At 41.5% G+C, this 24,093-nt stretch overlaps 2 protein-coding genes across 2 annotated transcripts in view; both read right to left on the bottom strand.

Moving 5' to 3' along the window:
- PAPSS2 (3'-phosphoadenosine 5'-phosphosulfate synthase 2) overlaps positions 1 to 4,333 on the bottom strand; it is a 48,985-nt gene extending 44,652 nt beyond the window's left edge. The window contains exons 1-2 of the mRNA XM_026851771.1: positions 4,314 to 4,333; positions 3,903 to 3,918 (exon numbers count right to left, since the gene is read on the bottom strand). Of these exons, the coding sequence (XP_026707572.1) occupies positions 3,903 to 3,918; positions 4,314 to 4,333 (36 nt within the window). The remainder of the gene's footprint in view (positions 1 to 3,902; positions 3,919 to 4,313) is intronic.
- The window catches only part of MINPP1 (multiple inositol-polyphosphate phosphatase 1), a 23,751-nt gene continuing 811 nt past the window's right edge, over positions 1,154 to 24,093 (bottom strand). Inside the window, exons 2-5 of the mRNA XM_026851770.1 lie at positions 23,595 to 23,692; positions 21,781 to 21,914; positions 3,903 to 4,956; positions 1,154 to 2,539 (exon numbers count right to left, since the gene is read on the bottom strand). Coding sequence (XP_026707571.1) covers positions 4,557 to 4,956; positions 21,781 to 21,914; positions 23,595 to 23,692 — 632 coding nt within the window. The 3' untranslated portion in view covers positions 1,154 to 2,539; positions 3,903 to 4,556. The remainder of the gene's footprint in view (positions 2,540 to 3,902; positions 4,957 to 21,780; positions 21,915 to 23,594; positions 23,693 to 24,093) is intronic.

Here is a 24,093-nt window from a genome sequence, read left to right as displayed (position 1 = left end):
AGAGGAGGAAGGGTGGGGGAAAAAAAAAAACCTCCCCAGAAATCTTAAACAAAGTTATGAGCTCTCCCTGGTCACCTGCTCCTAGTGCCACGCTGTGGTGGTTTTACCAATGTAATGCTGTTTGCATTCAGATGCAATTCTTCCGATGTCCATAAATTACTACCCTTCGAAGTACCCTACTGTAGAGGACGAGGGACCTTCAGTAAGGTCAGTCCTTAGGATGGCCAGGTTTGAAATGACTCTGACTGTCAAGATAAATAGTCTAACTTAAAAGCCCAAGAAAGCAAGAATTTAACAGTTCAATAATAAACCATTATTTCTGCCAGCAACTGCAAACTAACATCTGATTAATATTAGCTTCCTTTTGAAAAGTTAGACAACTAACAAAGTGACTATTTAATATATCATACATCTTAAAAAGGGGGGTGGTCGTGTCCTTCCCCTAGAAGATCACACATGGTTTTGGTATCTTAATTTTAGAGACATTTCACTCCTTTACCTATGACTATACAGTTTGCGGGGTTGTTTTAAACAAGACAACAAATGTCTTCTATTTCAAACTGTCTTACAGACCAATCCTTCTGAAAATGAAGAAACAGCCCTTGATCAAAGATGATGCCATTCCAGTCACAGCACACTTACAAAAGCACTGCATCCTTGCACATGAGCACGCTGCAGGCAAAGCTTAATTTTTTAAATGTAGGTAATCAGAGAATTAACAAACTAAGTAATTAATGGATACTCAATAATGAGGATCTATTGCTAAATACTTACAAGAAATGAGGTATTTAGCAATAGATTAGAAGGTATTGCATGATGTATGTTCCTAATTCTTTATCAAATCAACAGTGTCAATCTCTTTATTGAGAGTGATGTTTTGAAAAATAATACTGCAGCAGATTCTGGACTGCACAAAAACATGTGTGCAACCCTCACTCCACTACAAAACACAGGACATTTCCAGACACTTTGCATATATAGTAATATGTGCAAAACCGTATCAGGAAACTATAGCTGGTTTTGAAACCAGAGCTCCTGGAAACAAGACTAAATATTCACTCACCTCAAAATGTGAGAGTAAAAAACTAATAAAGGCATTTTATATTAAACACCAAGCAATCTGACGACTTAAAATAACTGGAGACACCAATGGAAGCAACAGCAATCTACCAAATGTATTCTGAAGCAGAGCACAGCCATAACACTAAAGATTGTGTCATTATTACTGCTCCTAAAAGAGATGAAGGTGTGCAGTTTTATTTCACAGCACTAAAAATTTAAAACAAGTTCTGAAAATTCATCCAGTTAGTACCATATTATTACAAATCTGCATTGCATCCAGCAATCTGACTGCTTGATGCTAGCCAGAATTACAGCAGCAGTACTTACTAGGAGGAAAAAATTAATTTGGCAGAAAAATTAGTTAAGCTTAACACATTTAACAAAATAAAATACATTTCAAAACATATTTGAGGCCAGCATCCAAGAACACTGTCGGTATTTTTCATCAACAAAAGCTTCCAGTTTGAAGAAGGTTGCAAACATTGTCCTCAATGGATGACTGAGATGAGGTGTTTTGTCCAGAGTCACATGAAGGAAGAGAAAACATTATTTTTCTTGCAGAGCTTTTTCAGGATGTGGTATAATCTGCAATGCCATGAGATATGGTGGCCTGTTCAAACACTGCTCACTGAGCTACTGCCCAACTTTACAGAAATGTTTTAATCCATTTTAGTTTTCCTTTTTAGTATATAAACAAATTTATTTATTTGCTAATTTAAAGGGTCATACTGAAATCACCTCCCTAATAGTAAGAATCAGTCACATGAACAAGTGCCTAGAACATTTACATGTCCAAACACTTTGTTTTGCTACAGTTGTGTAAAGTGGCCTCTAATTCTGCCAAAAGGACTGAATCAGTGTATCCTTTAAATATAATCAGAAACAAACCAGCATATTTTCCTTTTCAGTTAATTGCTGACAGCCACTGAAAATAGATCTGTTATGCTGGAGGCATGATGGACCTGTACTCCAAGGCAAAATAGGAAACAGCCTCTGAAGAGTCATCCTCGAAGCCCTTTGCATGGAATTTAAGCATACAATCAACTTGGCAATGCAAAACCAAATGATGGTTCACTGCAGAAGGAATTTTTTGGTTCCTCCACCTTGTCACGATCAAAAAAGCAGTCAAGCGCAACATATTCTCCTCCATAATGAAGAACGATCTGTCTTTTAAGAAACATGATGTCTTAGAATAAGTCTCACTGAACTGACAAACAGAAATTCTCCATTCATCTCCAATAGTCAGGCTTTCATCCCTTCTGTTCAAATCATGAATCAACACTGGGTGACTGACTCACAGGAAAAATATTTGTTCAAAGGTGGATTTTCTCACCCTTGTATCTGCTATTTGCCAAACTTAACTGCCGTTAAACAAAGGTTCATTTCTTTGTAGCTTGCCTCAAATGTTGCAATAAAGTCCCTAACAGGCATCTGTCACAGTAATTCTGATCAGTTGACTTAGTCTCAAGGCAGGATCCTGTAAAAAGAGGACACATGCAAAAGCACAGACAGAGCAATACAAGTCTCATGGCTAGGGCTGACAATTATCCTGACCTATATTCCTACATCTCTTCCAGCATCAACACTCCTCCTTAACCATTTCATCAGTTTCAGAAAAGGAGCTGCAGAGCTAACAAAGGCCAGTATTTGACTGGGATGTTAATGCTGAAATATCCACCAGTTTTAACCAGTACCTTCAGCTATCAGAACCCTGGTTGCCACAGAAATCAGTGCACTAATGAAACAGGGCCCTACATCCCAACGTACTGAAAAACCCTTAACCCAAAATACAACAGTAAAACTCTGGGTTTCCATTGCTCCTTAACTTACAGATATGTAAATCCTAAGTGCTTCATACACGACGTGTTAAAAAAAGTGACAGAGGCCTCAGTAAAAACATCATACATTAACTCCTCAACTTTGAACCTTTCTCTTTCCCATTTTTGTTTTTGCAGCACTGAAGTTCCTAGTTCCGAAGGTGAGCCTAACAAAAAGAAGTTACCCTTCAGAAAATGAGGGTATAAATGCATATAGTGCACATGATACCCTGTAGTAATCACTTATACAAACCTTTCACCCTCTCCCCAGTAAAGACAGCAAACCATGCCACACTTCACGGGGCGAGCTCTGGAACACCCACTATAGAGGATGAGTACACACTTCAAGAGCTACCAGCACCATAAATCCACACCCTCATTGGCTTTGGGGCAACTTGTTCATGCAGCCATTCCGTTCTAGGCGATGAAGGAGTTTTTATCTTACTGTGTTTCAAACATTTCTGCCACACTGCGGAGCTCCAAAATACTTCCCAGCTTTCAGTAGCAGGTGAACCTACTTTAAGATGCTTTAAAAGATCACCAGTACTTGTATGTAATTAATTTCTTTAAATCCAGATTCATTTCAAGAATAAGGTGGATAAGACCTACGTACACGATGCCACATTCAGTGCCTTAAAGCTAGCAGAAGTCAAGTCTCAGCCAGATATCTTTTAAAGTCCAAAACATGCCTGGATTTAGGGTTAGCAACAACTCCATTTCAAGCAGGAGGCTGGACTGGGGACCTCCAGAGGTCCCTTCCAACCCGAGCTGCTAGGAAAACTGTCAGCACCTGAACAGGACCAAGATGTTCATAGTCATAGCAGAGCCTAACCTGAATGTCCTAGCCCAAACCTTTAAGACAAAAAGTTGATGGGGTCAGGTGAAAGGATGCACCAGATTACTTAGAGAACAACTGCTGCATCTCCCAGAGCACCTTAAAAGAAGAGTGACTACTTCCCACTCCCTTGCCTTTTTCTTTTTTTTTTTTTTTAACTTCCTCTTTTTAAAAGATAATTTACTTACCCTGGAGGCTAACTTGCTATGCGGGATGGGTCGATGATCACTTTAAGACTTTAAACTCCTGGACCCTTTTCAGGCAGATAATGCATGCAGGAACACTGCAACTTCTGCTTTAAATGCCCAAGAAAGAGATGTTCCCATGGTGCTGTCCAGGCAGAAGTTGTGGAGAACTACGTACCCTCTCCCTCCTAGAAGCTCAGGAAAAGGAGCAAAAAAGCTCATAGGTTTGAATTTTTTCCTGTGACAGGCGTGAAATCAGTAGTTAACAAAACAGGCAGTGCAAAGCAACACTGAATCAGTCCAACCACCTTCAGCTCTGATAAAATACAAGTTGGCCCAGCTCTTAAATCCATCTATGGCACATTCATAAGAGGAATGACCAATGAAATTACTTATTCACACATATAAACATACAGGTAAGCTTCATCTTGCATCACGTATTTGTTAAAAATGCTCAGCAACATCCCTGTTACAACACTTGTTTTTGTAATTCTGCTTATGTAATAAATAAACAGTGCATTGAGCTAACTGAGACGACCCATCAAATCTGCAAGTTTAGAAAGTCAACACATCAGCAGCAAATCATCAAAAGTGCTTGTTCACAACATCCGTCAAACAGAACTGAGATCAATTTGCAGAACACTACGTTTCATCCCCTCAAAGTTCATCAACAGCAGTAACATTAACTTTTGGTAATTCACACTCTTCTTTGAAATGGCAGTTTTCCAGGATGTCCTTGTAATAGTCCTTGAGGTCTGCGTAAGTAGAGGTGGTCTCATTTGAGTGATGAAACAACATCGGTTTTTCATTCAACAGCATCTGCACTTGATACTCTTCTTTAGAGGTTTTCACTTGATCGCAGTGGTAAAGCACAAATACCAGATTGGCTGCATAAGGCACAATCCGGCCGCTGCGAAATTTCCGATGCGCTTGTCTGACGTAATTGTTTGCCTTGAGAGGCTCATCATCTTTGAAGAAACCCATAAGGGCAAGCAGTGGCTGAAGAGTCTCTGCATGTCCAACTTGTACAATCAAAGGTGAAGAAATGGGTTTTGAACTGAAAAAAGAAAAAAAAGCACAAAGGATGAGCAAGAGCCTGTGCTTCAAAACAAACATATCGACATATTACACAGCTGTCAGCAACGAAGGCTTAAAGAAGTAGACTTTGAACTTGTTTTACTCCAATGCCCAATAAAAACCTGTTTGGGAATTTCAGGATATTACAGACTTCTTTTAAAGCATCCAAGCTTCCTGAATTTTGTCCCAATTTAAAGTATTGACTCTTAAATAAAATGTAAGAACTTGAAATAAATGTAGTTAGGCTACAGCTAGAGCCCAGTATAAACATGGCAAGCAAAAATCAAGAAAGAGATCACCAGTGTGTGTTCACAGACTCAGTACGTTTCTCCGACACGCTCTGTGAACGTCGTCACTTGTGCTCTCTCCAAGGTATAGGAAGATCCAGTGACCATGCCACAGTTAATATACTGGGTTTGAATTAAATGTAAGATTTTTAAATGGCATTGCCTCTTCTCATCAGGAATTGGAGAGAAGGGAAACAAATCACCAAGCCAGCTGCAAGGCTTTGTTAACATACAAACCAAGCCAAGCCCTTCATCTGACATGACATGAGTCCCCTTCTACTGTCAGCACATGGGAAGGCTCAAGGACACTGCAGTAACTCATTACTTCTGTTAACACAGAACTATTGCAAATATAGTGATTTCCCCATCATGGGCTGTGTTTGGAAAAACTCCCTGAGATTTTATTTTTTTTTTTTAAACCAAATAAAATTTTTACTACAAGTTTCACAGATTTGCTTTAGTACAAACCTACAGGTAAAATATAACAGCTTTTCCCAGGATGCTGAGCTGTGTTTAACGGAATTGATTAGTCAGTAATTTTTTGTTGTTGTTGTTCCCTGGCAGATGCAAAAAGTACCTGAACGACAAAGCATAATGAAGCGAGATCATCCAGGACACAATCCACTTCACAAAGACCAATGATTTATTATTAAAACATAACCTTTTTCTTTAGCTATTCTAAATACTTCAAATGACACAGAATTTTTTATAAAGTCTTTTTAATAAGCCTCTGCCTAAAGTGCAGCAAAAAGAAGTCTCCACACTATCATCATTTTAGACTCGTAAAGTTTTAAAGTTTTCAGCAGTAATTTTGCTATATTTGAGGATCAAAAATATTTTCCAACTGCTGTAATAAAGGATAGGTGACAATTTTTATCTTGAAAATGAATTCAGTCTATAGTACAAACTTACTGCCACATTAAGAAACTACAGTAAACCCCTACTATACTACCCTCTGACCTAACTACAACCACAATTGCCTACATGAGCAAACAAATTACTGATTTCACATGCCAACTGCTTTCCTCCCTGGCACAACACCACCACCTGTGCAGGATTTTAAAGAGTTTCTTGCTTACCTTGATGACCACCAATGCTTTTAACTGCATATCACACTAGAACAAGAACTGTGCTCTGATAGCAAAATACTGCCCTTTTTTTCCTCTATAATAAAGTACAGGTGTTTAAAAAGTATATCAGCATTTACCAAAGTTTAGTCTGAAGACAGCGATCCAGTCGTTGGAGGAAAACAGTTGGCCCTCCGCAGTTTATTAGTCCAAGCAAGACTACCCGCTCTCACTAATTCTCTAGAATGCCAACTAGTCAAAAAGATGATTACATTCACTCAGCACACAGGCCAGCAAATTAAGCCACTGATTCACACCACGAACAGAGCCTAAAATGAAGACAGTTTGTGTGACAAAAGGTTACACATTATTCAACTAAAGGAAAGATAAGAGTTGGTTTACTGCAAGAGTTTTCATCAGCCAAGATGAAAATCTGCCCCTTGCTCCAGAGAAGGTTGATGGCTTTTTGGGACCATCTCCAAGTGGCACTCACAAGCCCAGGTCACTTGTTCGAGCAGATGTAAATACACATTTAGCTTTCATGAGACAAAAGGTGATGTTTGGCAACACTCCAGCTGCCAGTAAAGTTCACCCATAGATAAGACACATCTTGATTGGCCTGAAAAGGAGGAGTTTCCTCTGCTCCAGCCTACAGTCTGAAGCAACAACAACAAAAAAAATGCCTGTAGATTCGAACTTTGATCAGGTAAGTGGGAATTCACCCGGGCAGAGGATGGGCTCTGTACTACCAGCCTGATACAGCCAAGCTGTTTGTGCAGGCTGAAGCACAACCTTGCACTGTTCTGCTCCCCGGTGTGCCTGCAGCTCTTCTGCCTATACTCCTTAGACATGTGTGCACATACATGCATATAATCTCCCCCAAAGGCAAAACATCACTTAAATATACCAGAAACTTGTCTCTGTTTCCTGTTCAAAAGAAGCACTAAAACCACAGAAAGGTTCTATATGGTGAGCATTACGTTTTTTTCCACCCATGCCTTTGCTGCACCAAGAGGTGTACATTCACTGCAGACCCTCCTCCAGCTCCTACAAAACCAATGGTTCTGCCTACATTTCTCCCCTTGTTATTTATGACCCCTTCACTCATTTTAAAATTGTAAATCTTTTGGATCCTTCAACACCTTTCTCTTCCTTTCCCCTGCCATCCTTTGTTCTCTCACTCATTTGTCTGGTTCAGGTATATCCTTCCCCTCCACACACATCTTCAGGGAAGTACTTTCAGGCTTTAGGACACATCAACATCCTTCCTGTCAGTGAACACATAAGAAGAGCAGCACAAATCACACACCTGTAGAAGATGACAGAAGGCTATTCCTTTGACCTCCTGCAGTTTTCATCTCCTGGGCCAGATGTGGCTTCTATGTAATATAGGACCTCTCAGTGAATCTTTACTTTGTCAAATTTCTCAAATCCACATACACTTTTACCTTGCACAACAGCCTGTGGCAAGCAGTTGCACAGCTTCACACACTGCTCTTAAATATTTTCTATTTGTAGACGCTACATACCATTTAATCCTTTCTACTTACAGCACCGCAATAATATTATTTACAAGTTGAGAAATCCTACCTTAGTCATTGCACAGTTTTTCCAAATGACCTATATATCCTTTTAGATCAGAGTATTAGAAATGGCAATACTCAAGGCAGTAAGATACATCGTAAATCCATGCTGCCCCCATGACACTCTCTTAATTCACAACATCTCACACCTTTTCCAGTTGGCGTACGGAGGTTTGAGATACTTCCAGACAACTGTAACAACCTCAAAACTCAACTCCTGAGCAGTAAATTATGCCAGATTCTACCAGACATATGATAGTAACATCATTTTTACCATGTGGATTACTTCACAGATCTGCAGTTTTCAAGCCCAGTTAGTCTCACAAGGTCCTTCTACAATCCTCCTAGTAGAAACAATTTACATACTTATCTTCAATAAAAGTGCTGCATCTGCAATGCCACTTAACTACTCACCTCTCTTTCCCGGTCATTTACAATATGCTGAGCAGCCCAGATCCTTGCAGATCGACTATCACTAGCAACCTGTCTCTGCTAGGAAAATCAATCACTTAACCCTACCCTCCATTACTTGTATCTGCATTCATTTTTTTCACTCATGTAGGGCTCTCCCCTGTAACTCCCAACTACTTGATTTCTTCTGAGAAGGAAAACTGTTGAAAGATGTTTGGAAATCATGACTCTGTCTCCCATATCACCCTACTTGCATGCTTGCTGATCCTACCCAAGAGTTCCAAGAGGTAGCTATTCCTTTCAAAGAACCATACTGACACTACTCTGGTACATCATATTCATCAAGGTGCTTATGAATACCAGTATCAGTCCTTATTTCTACTAGACTGGCCTATAATTCTGATTTTCTCTTGGATCTGTTTTTTTTTTTTCCCCCCCATTTATTCTTTATTTAATTATTTGTGTCTAAATCATCACAGTTGCCAGCGCCCACAAGCTTCTTGGCTGCAGCCAGTGCAGACTGGCTGTTCTTTCAGCTATTTCATTCAAATTATTTAGCGCTCTTGGGGAAGTATCACCCAGCTCTAGTATCTTAGCATATTTTCATTTCATCCCAGCTGCACACCCTTATACCCGTGTCTGCTTCCAAATGTAGTGGCCTATTTTATAGTTTAGTAAGCAAGTAAGCTAGTAATGTAAATATCATCAAGTGGATTGGGTTGAAAGAGACCTTAAAGATCATCCAGTTCCAACCCCCTGTCACAAGCAGGGACACCTTGCACTAGCCCAGGTTGCCCAAAGCCCCGTCCAACCTGGCCTTGAGCCCTGCCAGGGATGGGGCAGCCACAGCTTCTCTGGGCAACCTGTGCCAGGGCCTCACCACGCTCACAATAAAAAATTTCTTCCTTGTATCTAATCTACACCTCCCCTCTTTCAGTTTAAAACCATTACCCCTCATCCTATCCCTACACCCCCTGATCAGGAGTCACTCTCCCCTTTCCTGCAGCCCCTTTCAGTCCTGGGAGGCCGCTCTAAGGTCTCCCCGCAGCCTTCTCTTCTCCAGCTGAACCCCCCAGCATTCTCAGCCTGTCCTCACAGGGGGGGCTCCAGCCCCATGATCACCTCCGTGGCTTCCTCTGGACCTGCTCTAGCAGGTCAATGTCCTTCTGATGATGGTGACCCCAGAGCTGGACAGAGCACTCTAGGGGAGGGGTCTCACAACTGGGGAGTAGAGGGGGAAAACTGCCCACCCCCCCCTCTGCTGCCCACACTGGTCTGGGTGCAGCCCAGCACATGGGTGCCTTTCTGGGCTGTGAGTGAACATTGCTGGCTCACAGTCAGTTTTCCATCCACTAATATCCCCAAGTCCTTCTCTGGGACTCTGGGCTGCCCCCCATCCACTGCTCACCCAGCCTGGATTTGTGCTGGGGATTGCCCCGACCCATGGGCAGGACCTTGCCCTTGGCCTTGTGAACTCCATGAGGTTTGCACAGACCCACCTCTCCAGCCTGTCCAGGTCCCTCTGGATGGCCCATCCCTTCCCTCCAGCATGTGACCGCACCACACAGCTCGGTGTCAATCCCGCTCAATCCCACTGTCCGTGTCACCAGTAAAGATGTTAAACAGCGCCGGTCCCAACACTCACCCCTGAGGACTCCACTCCTCACTGCTCTCCACTGGGACATCGAGCCACTGACCACAACTCTTTGAGTGTGACCATCCAGCCAATTCCTTCTCCACTGAGTGCTCCATCCATCAGATCCACACCTCCCCAACTTGGAGACAGGGATGTCATGGGGGACAAATGCTTTGCACCAGTCCAGGTAGATGATGTCAGTTGCTCTTCCCTTACCCACCAGTGCTGTAACCCCGTTGTAGAAGGCCACCAAATTCATCGGGTACGAATTGCCCTTAGTGAAGCCATGTTGGCTGTCACCAATCACCTCCTTATTTTCCATGTGCCCCAGCAGAGTTTCCAGGAGGATCCACACCATGATCTTGCTGGATACAGAGGTGAGACTGACTGGCCTGTAGTTCCTTGGGTTTTACGTTTTTCTTTTTTTAAAAATGTGGATTATGTTTTCCCTTTTCAAATATGACGGATAGTGGCTGGGCCACTTCATCTGCCAGTTCCCTCAGGACCCACAGATGCACCTCATCAGGTCCCATGGACTTGTGCACCTTCAGCTTCCTTAGATGGTCTCAGACATAATCTCCTACAGTGGGCAGTTCTCCCTTCACCTAGTCCCTGACCTTCAGCTAAATATGCTGCTAAAGTCTTCAAAAGGAGTGGATTTCATGCATCCACCCCATCCACCCCCCCCCCAAAAAAAAAGGTTTCAGAGCTGCTAAGAGAAAAAAATAATAATTAAAAAAAAAAAAAAGACAAAAAACCCCAAACAGTCTGGCTATTGGCAGTGGCTTTAAGCAATGTTTGGCTTTACCTTCCAACTGATGCTAGCAAGAATTTTGAAATGTAAGTAAATCACAAAAAATATGGTTAACTTCTTAGTTAAAAAACCAGCAAGACATATGTTTCCAAACCAGAAGACAAATTATAGCATATACACAGACAGAAGTTTTAAAGAACAAGGAAATAAAATATCTTGAAGACTAAACAAGGCACTCATTTTCACTGTAACTTGAGCTTTTATTTCACCTGCTTTAGCCTCATTAAATCCTCATGCCAACAGGCCAAACTAGCTTGGGAGATGAAATAAACCTCTCCCACTCAGTTATCTCGCCATATTATTTTAACAATCCATTTCCTTATACTATACAATACTCTGTTTTGAATAGCCTCTTTAACACTGTATACTTGGTTTCTCACCAGCACTAGATATCTGATTTCTAAGACTACTCAAGCACTCTCTGTTCAGTCTCTGGGGTCATGACTCCAGTTCAGATATGGTTTCATATCACCTAATAATGACAATAAAAATCACCACCAAGGTTAAAACAGCAATAGTAGTATTTTTATGGGGAAATCACGAAAGACTGCCTCTGCAGAGCATGTACAGACAAAGGTTACTACTGCCCTTACATTTCTGATAAGTAAAGACAGGAGTGCAAAGCACAATCAACAGAACACTGATAAATTCAAAACAGTAGCACAGGCTAATAAAATATTAAATGGAAGGCTTGAAGTTTCCACAGTCAATCTTCATGATCGATTAATGACTGAGCATCACGTGGAAGCATCAAAGTTCTCAACATCCTACTTTGGCAACTGCTAATGCTACTTGAATTTGCTTTTTTCCTCCCTTTTATTTAGTAGTAAATGACTTGAGAAAGCACAGTGATTAGTAGGAAAAAAAACCCAAATATCATTTCCAACTTTAAAGGGAGATGAAGATACTGTGCATAAAATTTCCCACAAAATATTAAGAGCTCGTCTGAAAATGATTGCTGGCAATTGATTTCATATTCATTTTCTGGGGCACCTCCAAATGAGCAGAAGTGGCTGTCACTAGGCAAAACACAAGCAGGGTTCATTGAAGAGATCTGTCAACTTCAGCTACTTAACCGCCCACACCGTAACCTAGTAAGTAAATCTGACCACAGCCAACAACGAAGAAGTTACTTAACAATTCATCAGCACAACCCAAAAAGTCATCATGGAAAAAAAGGCACCCTAGAGAAGCACAGATGTGGGATTTATCATTCAGGCAAATTTTAGCTCTCCTTAACCTCAGCAGATTCAGGTTTAACCCTCAAACTTCTGCATGAGCTCACCTATCCTCAACAGTAGACCATTCCTACTCTTCCTAGGACTACTGGTATATCTACTACTTTACATATGGAAGAAGTGAACTTTCTTTTAACTGAAGTTTATTTCCTAGTCACCAATATGACTTTCAGAGACAGATAAGCCACACCCTAAGAGATAGTGGGGTGAGAAAAAAATATTTCTACAGCAAAAGCTTAACTGGCCAAACTTCAAACCTCCCTCCAACAACTTAAAAAAAATTAAGTTTTAGCAACTGTTAAACAAGCAAGCTTAGACTACATTCTGGCATTTTTCTCCCCAGTATGAAAGCCAGAATTAAGGACTCAAAATCCCCTATTTTCAGATATGGGATGAATTCCCCATCCCTCCCACCTCCCCCTGTGATTTATTTCTATAAAAACAGCTGTAGGAACCCTAAATCTACAAGGAAACAGCAGAGATCAGGGAATACAGTGGAAGTGGTGGGACTTGTAGGACAGCACAAATAACTAACAGTGGTGTTGCTCAGTGTTCTCTCATCAGTGGGAAGAAGAAAAAAAAAAATCTGTCAAACAGTATTAAGTCTTCATGTATCAAAATTTCCACCTTAAATAGCAGGACAGAAAACAGCTGCACCCATTCATTCCCAGAATCAGCACCAACACAATTCTTCACTGTGAGGGTGGGGAGACCCTGGCACAGGTTGCCCAGAGAAGCTGTGGCTGTGGCTGCCCCCTCCCTGGCAGGCTTCAAGGCCAGGTTGGACGGGGCTTTGGCCAACCTGGACTAGTGGAAGATGGCCCTGCCTATGGCAGGGGGTTGGGACTACGTGGTCTTTAAGGTCCCTTCCAACACAAACCATTCTGATTTTATGAGCTCACTCATGGCAAAGGCAAACTTTAAAAACAGACAAGACTACACAAAACATGGAAAATACTAATTTAGAGGCAACAGCTCTTATCTAATCCCACAAGAGTTAATCAACCAAAGCTAACAAGGCTTCACTACGTTTAACTTCAGAGCTTCTGCACTCTCTAAGGGTCTTTTCTGAATGATCCCACCACTCACGTTCTTACAGACCTCAGAGATTAAATGAGTTACTGCAGCAGCATCATGCTGATGCTAAGCATTGCCATCATGACAAGCTGAAACCAAATCAAAAAGGTCATGCCACGTGTCAAACCCTTCCTGCCCAAGGTAAATACTGGTTAGATCAGTTCATTTGTCTATTAGTTGTCTAGGTATCATTTTGCCTGATTTTTAGTTCCTTAGATATGACACTATAAAAGTTGCTGAGATATCTTTTCAGAGCAATCCTGAGCAAGCAAGTATTAGGTAATCAATGTGAGATTAAGTACACACTGGGAGGTCTGAAAGGCAAAAGCAGCACTTTAACTAAGTAGCTCTAGGCAGATCAATGAAAAGAGAGATTCCTAGGGGAGGCCCCCTGGACTGCCCAAGTATCCAAGAGAGTCAGACACACAGACACAGACACACACACACTTCAGAAACGCAGACAATGGGGATGCTGCTGAAGGTGCTGCAAGGACCTCTGGAAAATTCTACATTTCTACCTGGTTTCCCCAAAAGCACCCTTTAATAACTTCAGAAGCCCCATCTTTGAAAGATGGAGCTATCAAAACCAACCATACAATATGATACAAAGCTGCTCTTTGAGACATTTAGCTTTGAGACATTTAGCAAAAGTCATCCCATTTCTCTGATTTTCTGGAAAGGATGTCAAGACCTGCCTATTTTTCAGCTGTACTAATGTAAACTGTGTGATCTATTGAACTGTAGAGCTGGCAGGTTGTTCTGTAACCACATGAACATCTTACTACAGAGATCAGTTTACACATCATCACACACACACACCTGTTCCCCTCTCTGAACAAAAAAACCAATAGCTTGACTTCAGTGTAAGTTATGTATCACTATGTAATCAGCAGATGAGGTAACAAGCACCTAGTCCAGAAGCTTTCACCACAGGCTCTCCCAGTATCCCAAAGAGCCCAGGGACACAGTGGGGACACCCCTGAAACAGCCCCACAACTCTGTGACCTCTGAGAAAGGGGTCTTCTGGGGAGAGCACAGTACAAATGCCTCTGACCTGGTTCTACAAGAGCCGCTTCATACCTCGAAGTAAGCCCATCTGACTACAAACTGCCCTGCCCTTCAAACAATACAAATTACACATCTACATGTCATAGCCCTGGTTCTACACTGGAGTTTTGCTCCTGGGTGGGTGATCAAACACACAGGTTTACAACTCCCACACCAAGGGACACAGGAATCCTGAACCTGCTGACACATCCAGAGAGCTGAGAACCTACACTGTGCAAACGTAGGATCCCAGTGACAACCGAGAAGTTTATTAAAAGAAACAACTAAATAATTTGGATCTGAATAAAAGGGGGGGGGGTGTTAATCAAATTATGTAATTTCTACTGCATACGTGGAAGCTTTTTGCTCTGCTCCCTTTGTACGTACTATAAAAGATAGTTTTGAGCAGTTAATTGTTTTTAGATTATATACCGAAGTCTTTTGTACTGAGTCATAGGTCTGAAAGGAGTGATTAGGGCACAGTAGTAAATGACTACAGAAAGGTTATCAATAGTGTTGCGAACTGACCTGCAAAGAGGAAGGCAAATTACAGGGAATAATAAAAGCTACCAATAAATTGGCAAATTAAGCTGTTTACCTTATGGCTTAGCCTGGTAAAACTATAAAGATCACCTTCACCTGCCCTTGAACCACATTCAAATTCAAGTAAGTCTTTTTTAAAATACCTTGAACCTGCTTACTCTCATAGAAAATCACCAAATATTTTGCAATGTACAGCTAGGTTAGTATTTTCAATCATTAGCCACATACTTTAAATACTGAGATGGCTGCACAAAGCATACCTCCCATTTTCGAGAGCCTTATGGTAATCCATTCAAACAGTACAAGTAATAACAGGTATTTCATATTCTCTTTCATGAGCAAGAAAGGCAGACTTGTTAAATATTTGAAGCTAGAATGGAAAGGTATAAAATAGCTTTATGCATAGCTGATATCCTTAAAGTGTGCCCCAAACAATTTTCAAATCCACCCCTGCCCAAGTGTGTAGCTGTTAGTTTGGGGTTTTTTATTAGCTGCTTCATATTGCATTAACTACCAAAACACACAGATTTGTCATTAACACACACTGTTCCTGTTGGCAGAATGGCATTCCCAGAACACAGGTCAGGCTCATCTGGGCATCTCACAAAGAACTGATGCTGAAAAGCAATGCACATTTTATGCCTTCTAAGTAGAGCTTTCCTACAGATCCATACCCTATGCTGCAGCAACAGGGGCTTCCTCCTACAGCCACAGCATTTCCCCTTTCTCCTCTCAGGTTCCATGTGCCAAGTCTCACACCAAGGCAGGAAGCCAGAGAGCAACGGGGCTGAGCTGGCAGTGCCAGCAGGCCCATGCAACACAGAGACCAGACAGCCCTCCTGGGCAGGGAGAGAGGCCCCTCAGCTCTGAGGTTATTCCTACCATCAGCACTGTGTTAGGTGTGGGGGAAAAAAATCAATCATAATCGGCTTTGGTCACTAGCCATAGCCCATGTATGAGCCACAAAGAACTCAATCCTTCTTCTGAGGCAAGGTGATACTCATTGACTGTTCTTCTACATCCAAATGTTGAAGCAACTCCAAATACCTCAGCTTTAGGAAACTGGACACTTTCTAACTGTTTAAACAAACGCAGACTGATAAGAGCAGCCTTTCAAAGATTCTTCCACAGCAGCACAACTGCAAGGGAACCTGCACACATGTATCACTACCTGGCAGTTTTACCAATATAATGAAGCAGGGACACTTTCAGTAATGCCCAAGTGCCAGTGGGGGGAAAACCCAACAGTTCAGTGAAGTGTATTTCCCCACGAGCTTCTTTGCCACATAGCTGCATAGCCTGAACTCTGTATTTTCTACCCATAGCAGGAAGACTTGGGATAAATTAAATTCTTATGTCTTCACAAAAATAAAATTGCTTTATGAACTATGACAGCTGCACAAGTACACCATTTCAGTGCAACAAATCACCTGGTTTAATTTTATATTCAACTCTTGTGATACAATTTTTTTTTTTTTTAAATTAAGACAATTTGTATGGAAGAGAGTGTCCTGGCCTCCAATCTCTCCCTAGAAATGTGACCATGACATTTCCTCACAGTCTGGTAAGATAGTATGGAGGAATGGGGTCCTGAAAGGTCCACTGTGACTGTGGCAAGGTCTCAAGGAGTAGATGCCTTCTACTGAAGAATTAAGCTTTATTAGACATTTATACGTCATTGCTACTGAGGGTGCAGAAGAATAGGGTCCATGCATGGGTGTGCTAACATTAGATGGTCACTAATTCCACATCGGACCCAAGTTCCTGAACAGATATTCCAACACCTTTCCACTGGCTGGCTGGGGACAGCTGACAAGAGCAATCACAGAGCAAAAATCCCTTTCACAGCCTTCAAACTCACCCTGCTGTACACCAAGACCTACACAGAAGAGACTATTGCTAGTTTAAACCAAGAATTCATATGATGAAAGATCCTAAAGGTGTATGAAACTTCTGCACTGCAAATTGAAGGTGGAGCTAATTAGCAACAGGTATTTATTACCAGCTTCATCATTGTCTTAAGGATAGACTAATCAGTGGAAGGTATTTTCCCCAGAAGAAAGAAAAGCGAGCTTTAACAAGGCAACTAATATGGCAACAAAGCTTGGTGAGCAGACTGCAAGGTCAAGAATCACTTCATGGAAGAAACAGGGTTACAATAAAAGAAAGTTTCTCTTTTTAATTCAGCTCTATCTGGGAATAAAAACAGGACAAAGCTATTGAGTAGAAATACTTAGAAGTATGCTACAAAAATTCAGTGTTGCCAACACTGTTGTCCACTGCCAAGCCTGGAGCAGAACAGATCATCCAGATCCCTCAGCTTCTGGACAACCTTCTGGAACAACCTACTGCACGTGTGTAAGAAAGGCTCTATAGAGGCAACACCCCACATGTGTCTTTGTCAACGCACCACCTACAGACCAAGCTGGCTACTCTGCAACAACACTGGATCCAAGGGTGGTGATTCCCCTTTCCCTATCCCCTCCTCCTCTCTTTCCTCTTTCTTCTTTCTCTCTTTCTTCCATATATTCATGTGTGTAAGTTTTGTATGAATTGAATTGTGATCAGTTGATCACTGACAGGTAGGAAAATAGTCTCACTGCCAAAGCGCCTTTATTCATATTCCCTCCTGGAGGGTTATCAGTTGATTGTTGCCAAATTGTCTCCATTCCCTTACTAAAGTGGTCAGTTAATAAAGTCACCAGCACAGCTGTTCCTCGGAGTCACTGTGGTGACTTGGCCGCCCTGCGGCTCTGCCAAGCAGACACCAGCTCTTCCACCAGCACACGGGCTCTCCAGGAATTAAAATTCACCTCGCTCGTAACCCACCGTGTGGGACGCGACAATATGCATTTTGCAATATGCAAACCAAACATTTTCTACTGTTATTAACAGAGGCATATCTTTTTATTTGTATGGTTTCTTGTTTTCATTTGTATTGTCATATTGTCAGGGGATGCAGGGTAAGTCTCTCTCCCCAGATGAAAAAGCCTGACTTGCCCCTCCGCTCTCCGGATCACAAGAGACACAAGCTGTTCCAGCCCATAGGCAGTGGCACATTACCACATATTCTGAAATGCACCGGCTTATCCACTTCAGACCATGCTCAAGTCTTCAGTGCTTTAAGACTGCCACCTTACGTTGTGGGATGGAGTAACACGCTCCTTTTGTGCGCAGCAGTGCCGTTTGGAAGCTTTCAGTTCCCATTTAGGATGATGCAGACTAAACAGACCGATCACTCAGCTTTCCAAGACTTTTAGGGTCCCGATACTTTACACACACACACACACACACACACACACAACCTTGCTTCTGTGATGGCAATACAATAAGAGAACCCTCAAGATCCTCATCGCCCTCTACAACTCCCTGAAACCAAGTACTTTAACCAAGTAATAAGTGATAGGACACGAGGTAATGGCCTCAAGCTGCACCAAGGAAGGTTTAGACTAGATATTAGGAAGCGTTCCTTTACAGAACCAGCTGTTGGGCGTTGGAATGGTCTGCCCAGGGAGACAGTGGAGTCCCCATCCCTGGAGGGGTTGAAGAGTAGACATAGCACTGAGGGATCTGGTGTAGTTGGGAACTGTCAATGTTAGGTTAATGGTTGGACTGGACGATCTTCAAAGTCTTTTCCAACCTAGACAATTTTGTGATTCTGTGAGATTGCATCTGCATTTCTGCACCAAAGCTAAAAGACAGGATGAAATTATCTCAGTCCTTGAGGGTTCTGCCTCCAACACCTACCTGCTCTTCCCCATGGAGCCTGCTCCACCTTCTAATTTAGTGACTGCTAATCTAGTTCTCAACAAATCAGAAGTACACAGATTTTTTTTTTCAACTACAGCTTTTTTTTCCCCCCCCCACTATTATTATTACTACACTTACAGGGCTATCTTATACACACTTGAGAGACACAGCTGCAACTAGTGCATATAATTTAAGGACTGAAAAGCTATCACTGTTCAAAGAATAAACTACACTAAAAGGAAACAAAACTAGTAACCCTCTTTTCATGAGTCAAGCTACACTTATAAGTTATTTTTCAGATTTCAGAAGGAAAGAGGGGTCTCAAGATCCTTGCCTGCCTGTTTTTCTGTTCACCCACACTTCCTCCTGATCTTCCCATTCCCAGTGTTTACTTTGTCTGTTCACAGAGCAGACACGGGACACTGCAGAGGCCACCACCACAGCATGCTTGACAGGCTGCTCAGTTGGCCGTTAATGACCTGCACCCTAATGTATTTTTCATTTAGCTCTCTAGTAGGCTGAAGAAAGGACACAGTGAAGGAGTTGATTTAATCAGTGATCTAGCGTAACCACTGCTTTGACTCCACCACTACCAAAACAAGAGGCATCACCAAGTCCCACACAAGCCTTAAATTTCCACATGTCAAAGTGATCATTTGACAGCACAATTTCTTAAGCTAGCTTGGCTGTAGAGTGGTCCCTATCGCTGTTTCCTTCAGCCCACTTTCATTCACAGCAACTCATCCCCAAAGCTAAACTTACTTATGTTAGCAACTGCCAAGTTTTAACCCATTCACGACAAAATGAACAGAGGGGTCTCCTTCGTGCTGGCTTATGTGCAGCACAGGTATCATTCAAAAGGCCCCTGACTGCTGCTGCCACACAACGCAGCAGAGTCCTGCACACTCCCATTTCCAACCCTGCACGGCCCCTTCTCTGTGCTCACATAACCGTTAGAGCAGGACCGAGGCACTAATCTGGAGGAAAACTTTGGGAAAAGTCTACATGTACATCTCAAAAGCAAATTTTCAACACATTTACCTTCACACTACTAAGCTGGCACTCTGTTAAAAACAGACATGTCAGCCCGATTTTTCCAGGTGAATCCTAAAAGTAAATAAGATAAACTACTTACACTGTTTACCTAGTGATAACTCCCCTTTAGATGAAAGAAACCATGTCATGTATTAAACATGACCTCAACATTCCTGCATCACCCAGAGCTCCAGTGATGAGCACAGAGCCTCTCTCTGCATCTCATACTAAAGGACAACAAAAAAACCCAACTAACTGAGAATTATGTGACTTAATACACAGTTCTTCTACCACGGTTAATGTCCAACTTGGATCCTCAGTCAGCAAACTCTTAAAGGAACAAAACTTCTTTGCTGTCTTCTCTACTATAAAATGGTTAAAATCAACTTTATGGACTGTTCCTCCAATCCAAAACATTAATGCTACTCCTAATTTCAGTCTGCCAACTAAAAGGGAAAAAAATAAATGTTTTCCAATGGGTTATCATGTAAAAAACTACATACAGATAGCCTCAGAGATCCATGACTCATGCTTTTCCTTCTGAAATATCAAAGCTATTAATATCATCCTGCTGGGTGTTAGGTAAATCTACTTTAATATACTGAATATAGAAACAAAGTCCCAGGGATGCCAGGAATGCAGAACATCTACCACATGTAACTAATGTTTACATATCAACATGAAAGCTGCATTTGCTGGTTTTACGTTAAAGCTACTTATAAATTGGTTTCTATCAAGTATTTAACAGCACAGTATTTATACAATCTTATGATCATATCCTTGATATTGTGTAGTTTTATAAACATTTCCACACTTATCTGCTAAGGTAATTCATGTAACTGATCACTAAACTGTGAATTTGTAATTCCTCAGTTTGCATGAGAAACATGCACACAGATTGTAAATTAATTCTCATATGAATGCACTGCATTTAAGCCTAAATCAGATCTCAAATGAAAAAAAAAAAAAAGTTACCAGCGCATGAAAGCAAATTTAGGTAATTCTGTGACACAAACATCACAATCTGTAACTGAAGCCTTTGTTTTCACCACACAACAAATACCCGTTTCGTTGCTATTTTACTTCTTCCCATCATACTGATTCAGACAAGACACGATCAATGTCAAACAGATACTGAGTCACTCGCTACTGCTGACCGATAGGAGTAAACAATACACAGAAATACCACAGGCATCTCCTCTCTAACTTGTAAGGAAATATAGGGATAGTTACACCCATGACATTACAGAGGCAATTTTGAGGACTGCGCTAGTCAGTGGATGGAATAGCACTGCTATTATTCTTCCACTGACACAAAATGACTGTTGTCACATCATGGCAATAAATCAGTAATCACTTTATCACACCACCATCCTTTGGAGACACCCGATTATTGCATCAAGTCTAGTAATGGTTACTTGTAAGGCCTAGTATCTTCCTACAGCTACAGTGTTGTTCCCAAACTACTCCTCTGCTGTAAAAGAATGAGAATGGGAAACTAAATATCCTAGATGAGAGTTGTCGGACTGGCCGGCTGAACTACTGACACTGGATTCATGGAGCAAATCAAGGCATTTACAATGGGACATAGTGTCTTTTTCCTGTTCTTACAGAGCACCCAGTATATCACCTAAAGTCTGCCCTTCTCCAGTTACAATGAATCAGGTTTCTTACAAGGCTGGGTTACTGTTACAGCTCCAGCCTCTTGGACACTGCAACAGCCTGCTCTGGTCTAGGATCACTAAGTGTTCGGATTGTTCTATAATAATTCTTCTTCTGTAATTACATTTCAGCACCTTTAATCTGAACAGAAAGCTTTAACAATGCAAGAAACTCAAATCAAACATATGCAGATAGACTGCCATGCTGAGGAGTTTAGGTAACCAGATAACAGAATGCATCACTGGGATGCTTGCAACCCCTAGTCTTCTAATTTGGCCACAGATTATTTTTAGCAAGGACATTTTTAAACAAAAACCTCATTGTTTTAACTCAATGGCCTCTTCTCAAACTGTGCAGGAACAGAACACCATTATCAGACACAGCAGCTGGCTGTCCCTTGAAGGTCTGTGTGGATCAGTAAGTTAAAAGATGAAAACACATCACACTGGGCAAAAGAGAAACAATGGAAGGAAAAACAGTAATACTGCTCTATGAAAAATTTCATTCTCTCCATTAAAATTCTCCTAGCTCAAACTCTCCTAACTTCGTTATGTTTGGAAGTAAATTACTTAACTTGTATTTACATTATATCCAACTCAGGATTGACCACAGGAAGAAAGTTTGCAGCCAAAGCACAAAAGCCATTTCATTTACCTTTTGCTCTCTTCCACTGCTTTGTCCAAATGCTGGAAGATATCTTGGAATAAAATGCAGCTAGAGCGACTGTTGATGTCATAGCCATATCCTCTCTTCCAGTATTGCTTCAGGTCATTCAGGTATTCCAGTACCTAAAGTTACACAGTTCACAAGTTTTTATTATTGCACTAAGGGAAAACAAAGCCCCAAACCTGAAGCAATGATGCTACCACACACGGCATGAAATCAACAATTCTCTGACACAATAAAAACCAAACCCCAAACATCAAGGTTCCAGTTGAAACCACTTCAGCCTGAACCCAGACACAACAAATCAGAGTAAAGAGCCACCAAATTCAAAATTAAAATTTATTTCTGACCGAGCTCATAATCAGGCACAGGGAAAACAGCAGGCATGCTTCCCCAAACTCCAGTAATTTTAAGCCCAGGGCTTTGAGCCCTAAGGTGGTTTTCTACAAATTTAATAGACTTCAGTGGATTCTCACTCATAATAGCCCAATCTCCCCTTTGAACACAACAAGTTTTAGCCTTAATAGTACCCTGCAGCTTGGCTACATACAGTGTCTGTTGTGAACCTGCCTGCTGCTAGCTTCATTTGGTACCCGTTAGGTACTGCACATGACAAGACAATCACCACCCACTGCCTTTTTTTTGCATTTCTGGTTTTCTCTTACAAAGGCCTTGGTTTAGTTAATCATTCTTCAGATGGAAGCAAGCCCACACCTTTAACTGTTTGTCTATTTCTACATTCTGGAGATGTGCACACATCTCAAAAGGACAGAACTGTGCCTTGGATTTATGTAAGAGAGCATGATGCTCTCTCTGTTCTCTGTTCCTTTTCTTATAATTCCTAGCATTAAAGTTGTTTAATTTTTGTTCATTAATTTTACTGTAGCTGAGCCAACATCTTCATGGGTCTAAATTTCACTTCTTAGTGGCACAATGCATCTGAGAGGCAGCCACCTCGCCTATGAAATTTTAGCTTCTTATCCCACACATATCACTTCACAGCAAACGTCACCTGCCACGGTACTGCTGTGTAATTCACTCTCACAGGCTCCCCTGCAAAGCCTCTCAAACACCCTGTATTCTCACTATCCCAAGTAACTCCATATAATCAGGAAGCTTTCCCACCTCGCTGCAAAGTTATTTATAAATATATTGAACAGCACAGGGCTCAGCAGAAGCCCATGGTGACCCTGCTCCTCTTTCAGAGGAGAGCATTTACTCCTAACTCCAATATCAATCCTTCAGTCAACCACCTATTTATGCAGAGGCCTCCCCTTTCCCAGGGGTACTAAGTTTCCTTAAGAGCCTCGGAAGGGCCTAATGAACATCAAAGAGTACATCAGGTGCGATTAGAAATAAAAGAAACCAACATAAGTCTCATTTATCTGTGTTCTACTGGTTTTATTCACAGGTATTAGGTGTAAAGATCTGATAGTCTCCAAAACCACATAAAAAGAGTCTTAGAGGACCTAGAAGATCTCATTTGATGTCCTACGGAATCAAGGCACTGAGAATCATATGCAAAAGAAAGCTGTCCAGAGCATTTCTGATGTTACAGAAATAAAAGCATTATATAAGCACAATAGGAAAAGACAATTTTAAAGGGAACAAATCAAGACTGCACCAGTACTTCAGTCTGAACAAAGAAGGGTATTTCCTGCTCTTTGGAGACCAAAGAAGTGCTTCATTAGGTTGCTGAAGAATAAGGAGCACACAACTTACAACTTCTGACCGTGAAGAAAGTGTATCTGAACACTAAGGCACCTTTTGAATGATTCTCAAACATCCCATTTAGCACATACCTTGGCATCTTCTTCACTGAAGAGTGAACACCATGGGGAAGTCACATTTTTTATAGCCAACTCATAAGAGCATGTGAGAAAAGCCACTTGAACAAGATCTGCAATAAATCCAACAAACAAGCAAAAGATAAACCACTGCTACACAAGTAGCAACTTTCTTCCAACTTGCCTCTAAAATGAATTGCAATTTGGCAATGCGAACAATGCAATGGTTGAACTAAATGACCTTAAAAGTCTCTTCCAACATGATGATTCTGGGAATCCAATAAATAATCACCAGTCCACCAAAGGCCAAGCACCAAACCATAAACGGTTTTCAGCAATTATGGTACAGAATCCAGATTTCAGACTGCAAGCTTTTCACATTGCTATAAGGGGGAAATGAGAGCATTTCACACCAACCACTGCACGTCTGCTGATGTACATGCTATTGGTGTCAACCACGAGAGCATCCTCATCACCACAACCGACAGAGTCAACACAGGGAAGGGCGGGGGGG

Source organism: Athene cunicularia (assembly GCF_003259725.1).
Source record: "Athene cunicularia isolate RWA chromosome 6 unlocalized genomic scaffold, athCun1 chr6_part2, whole genome shotgun sequence".
NCBI classification, from domain to species: domain Eukaryota; kingdom Metazoa; phylum Chordata; class Aves; order Strigiformes; family Strigidae; genus Athene; species Athene cunicularia.
Note: the sequence above shows the minus strand (reverse complement) of the source record. Positions and strands in the feature narration are given on the sequence as shown.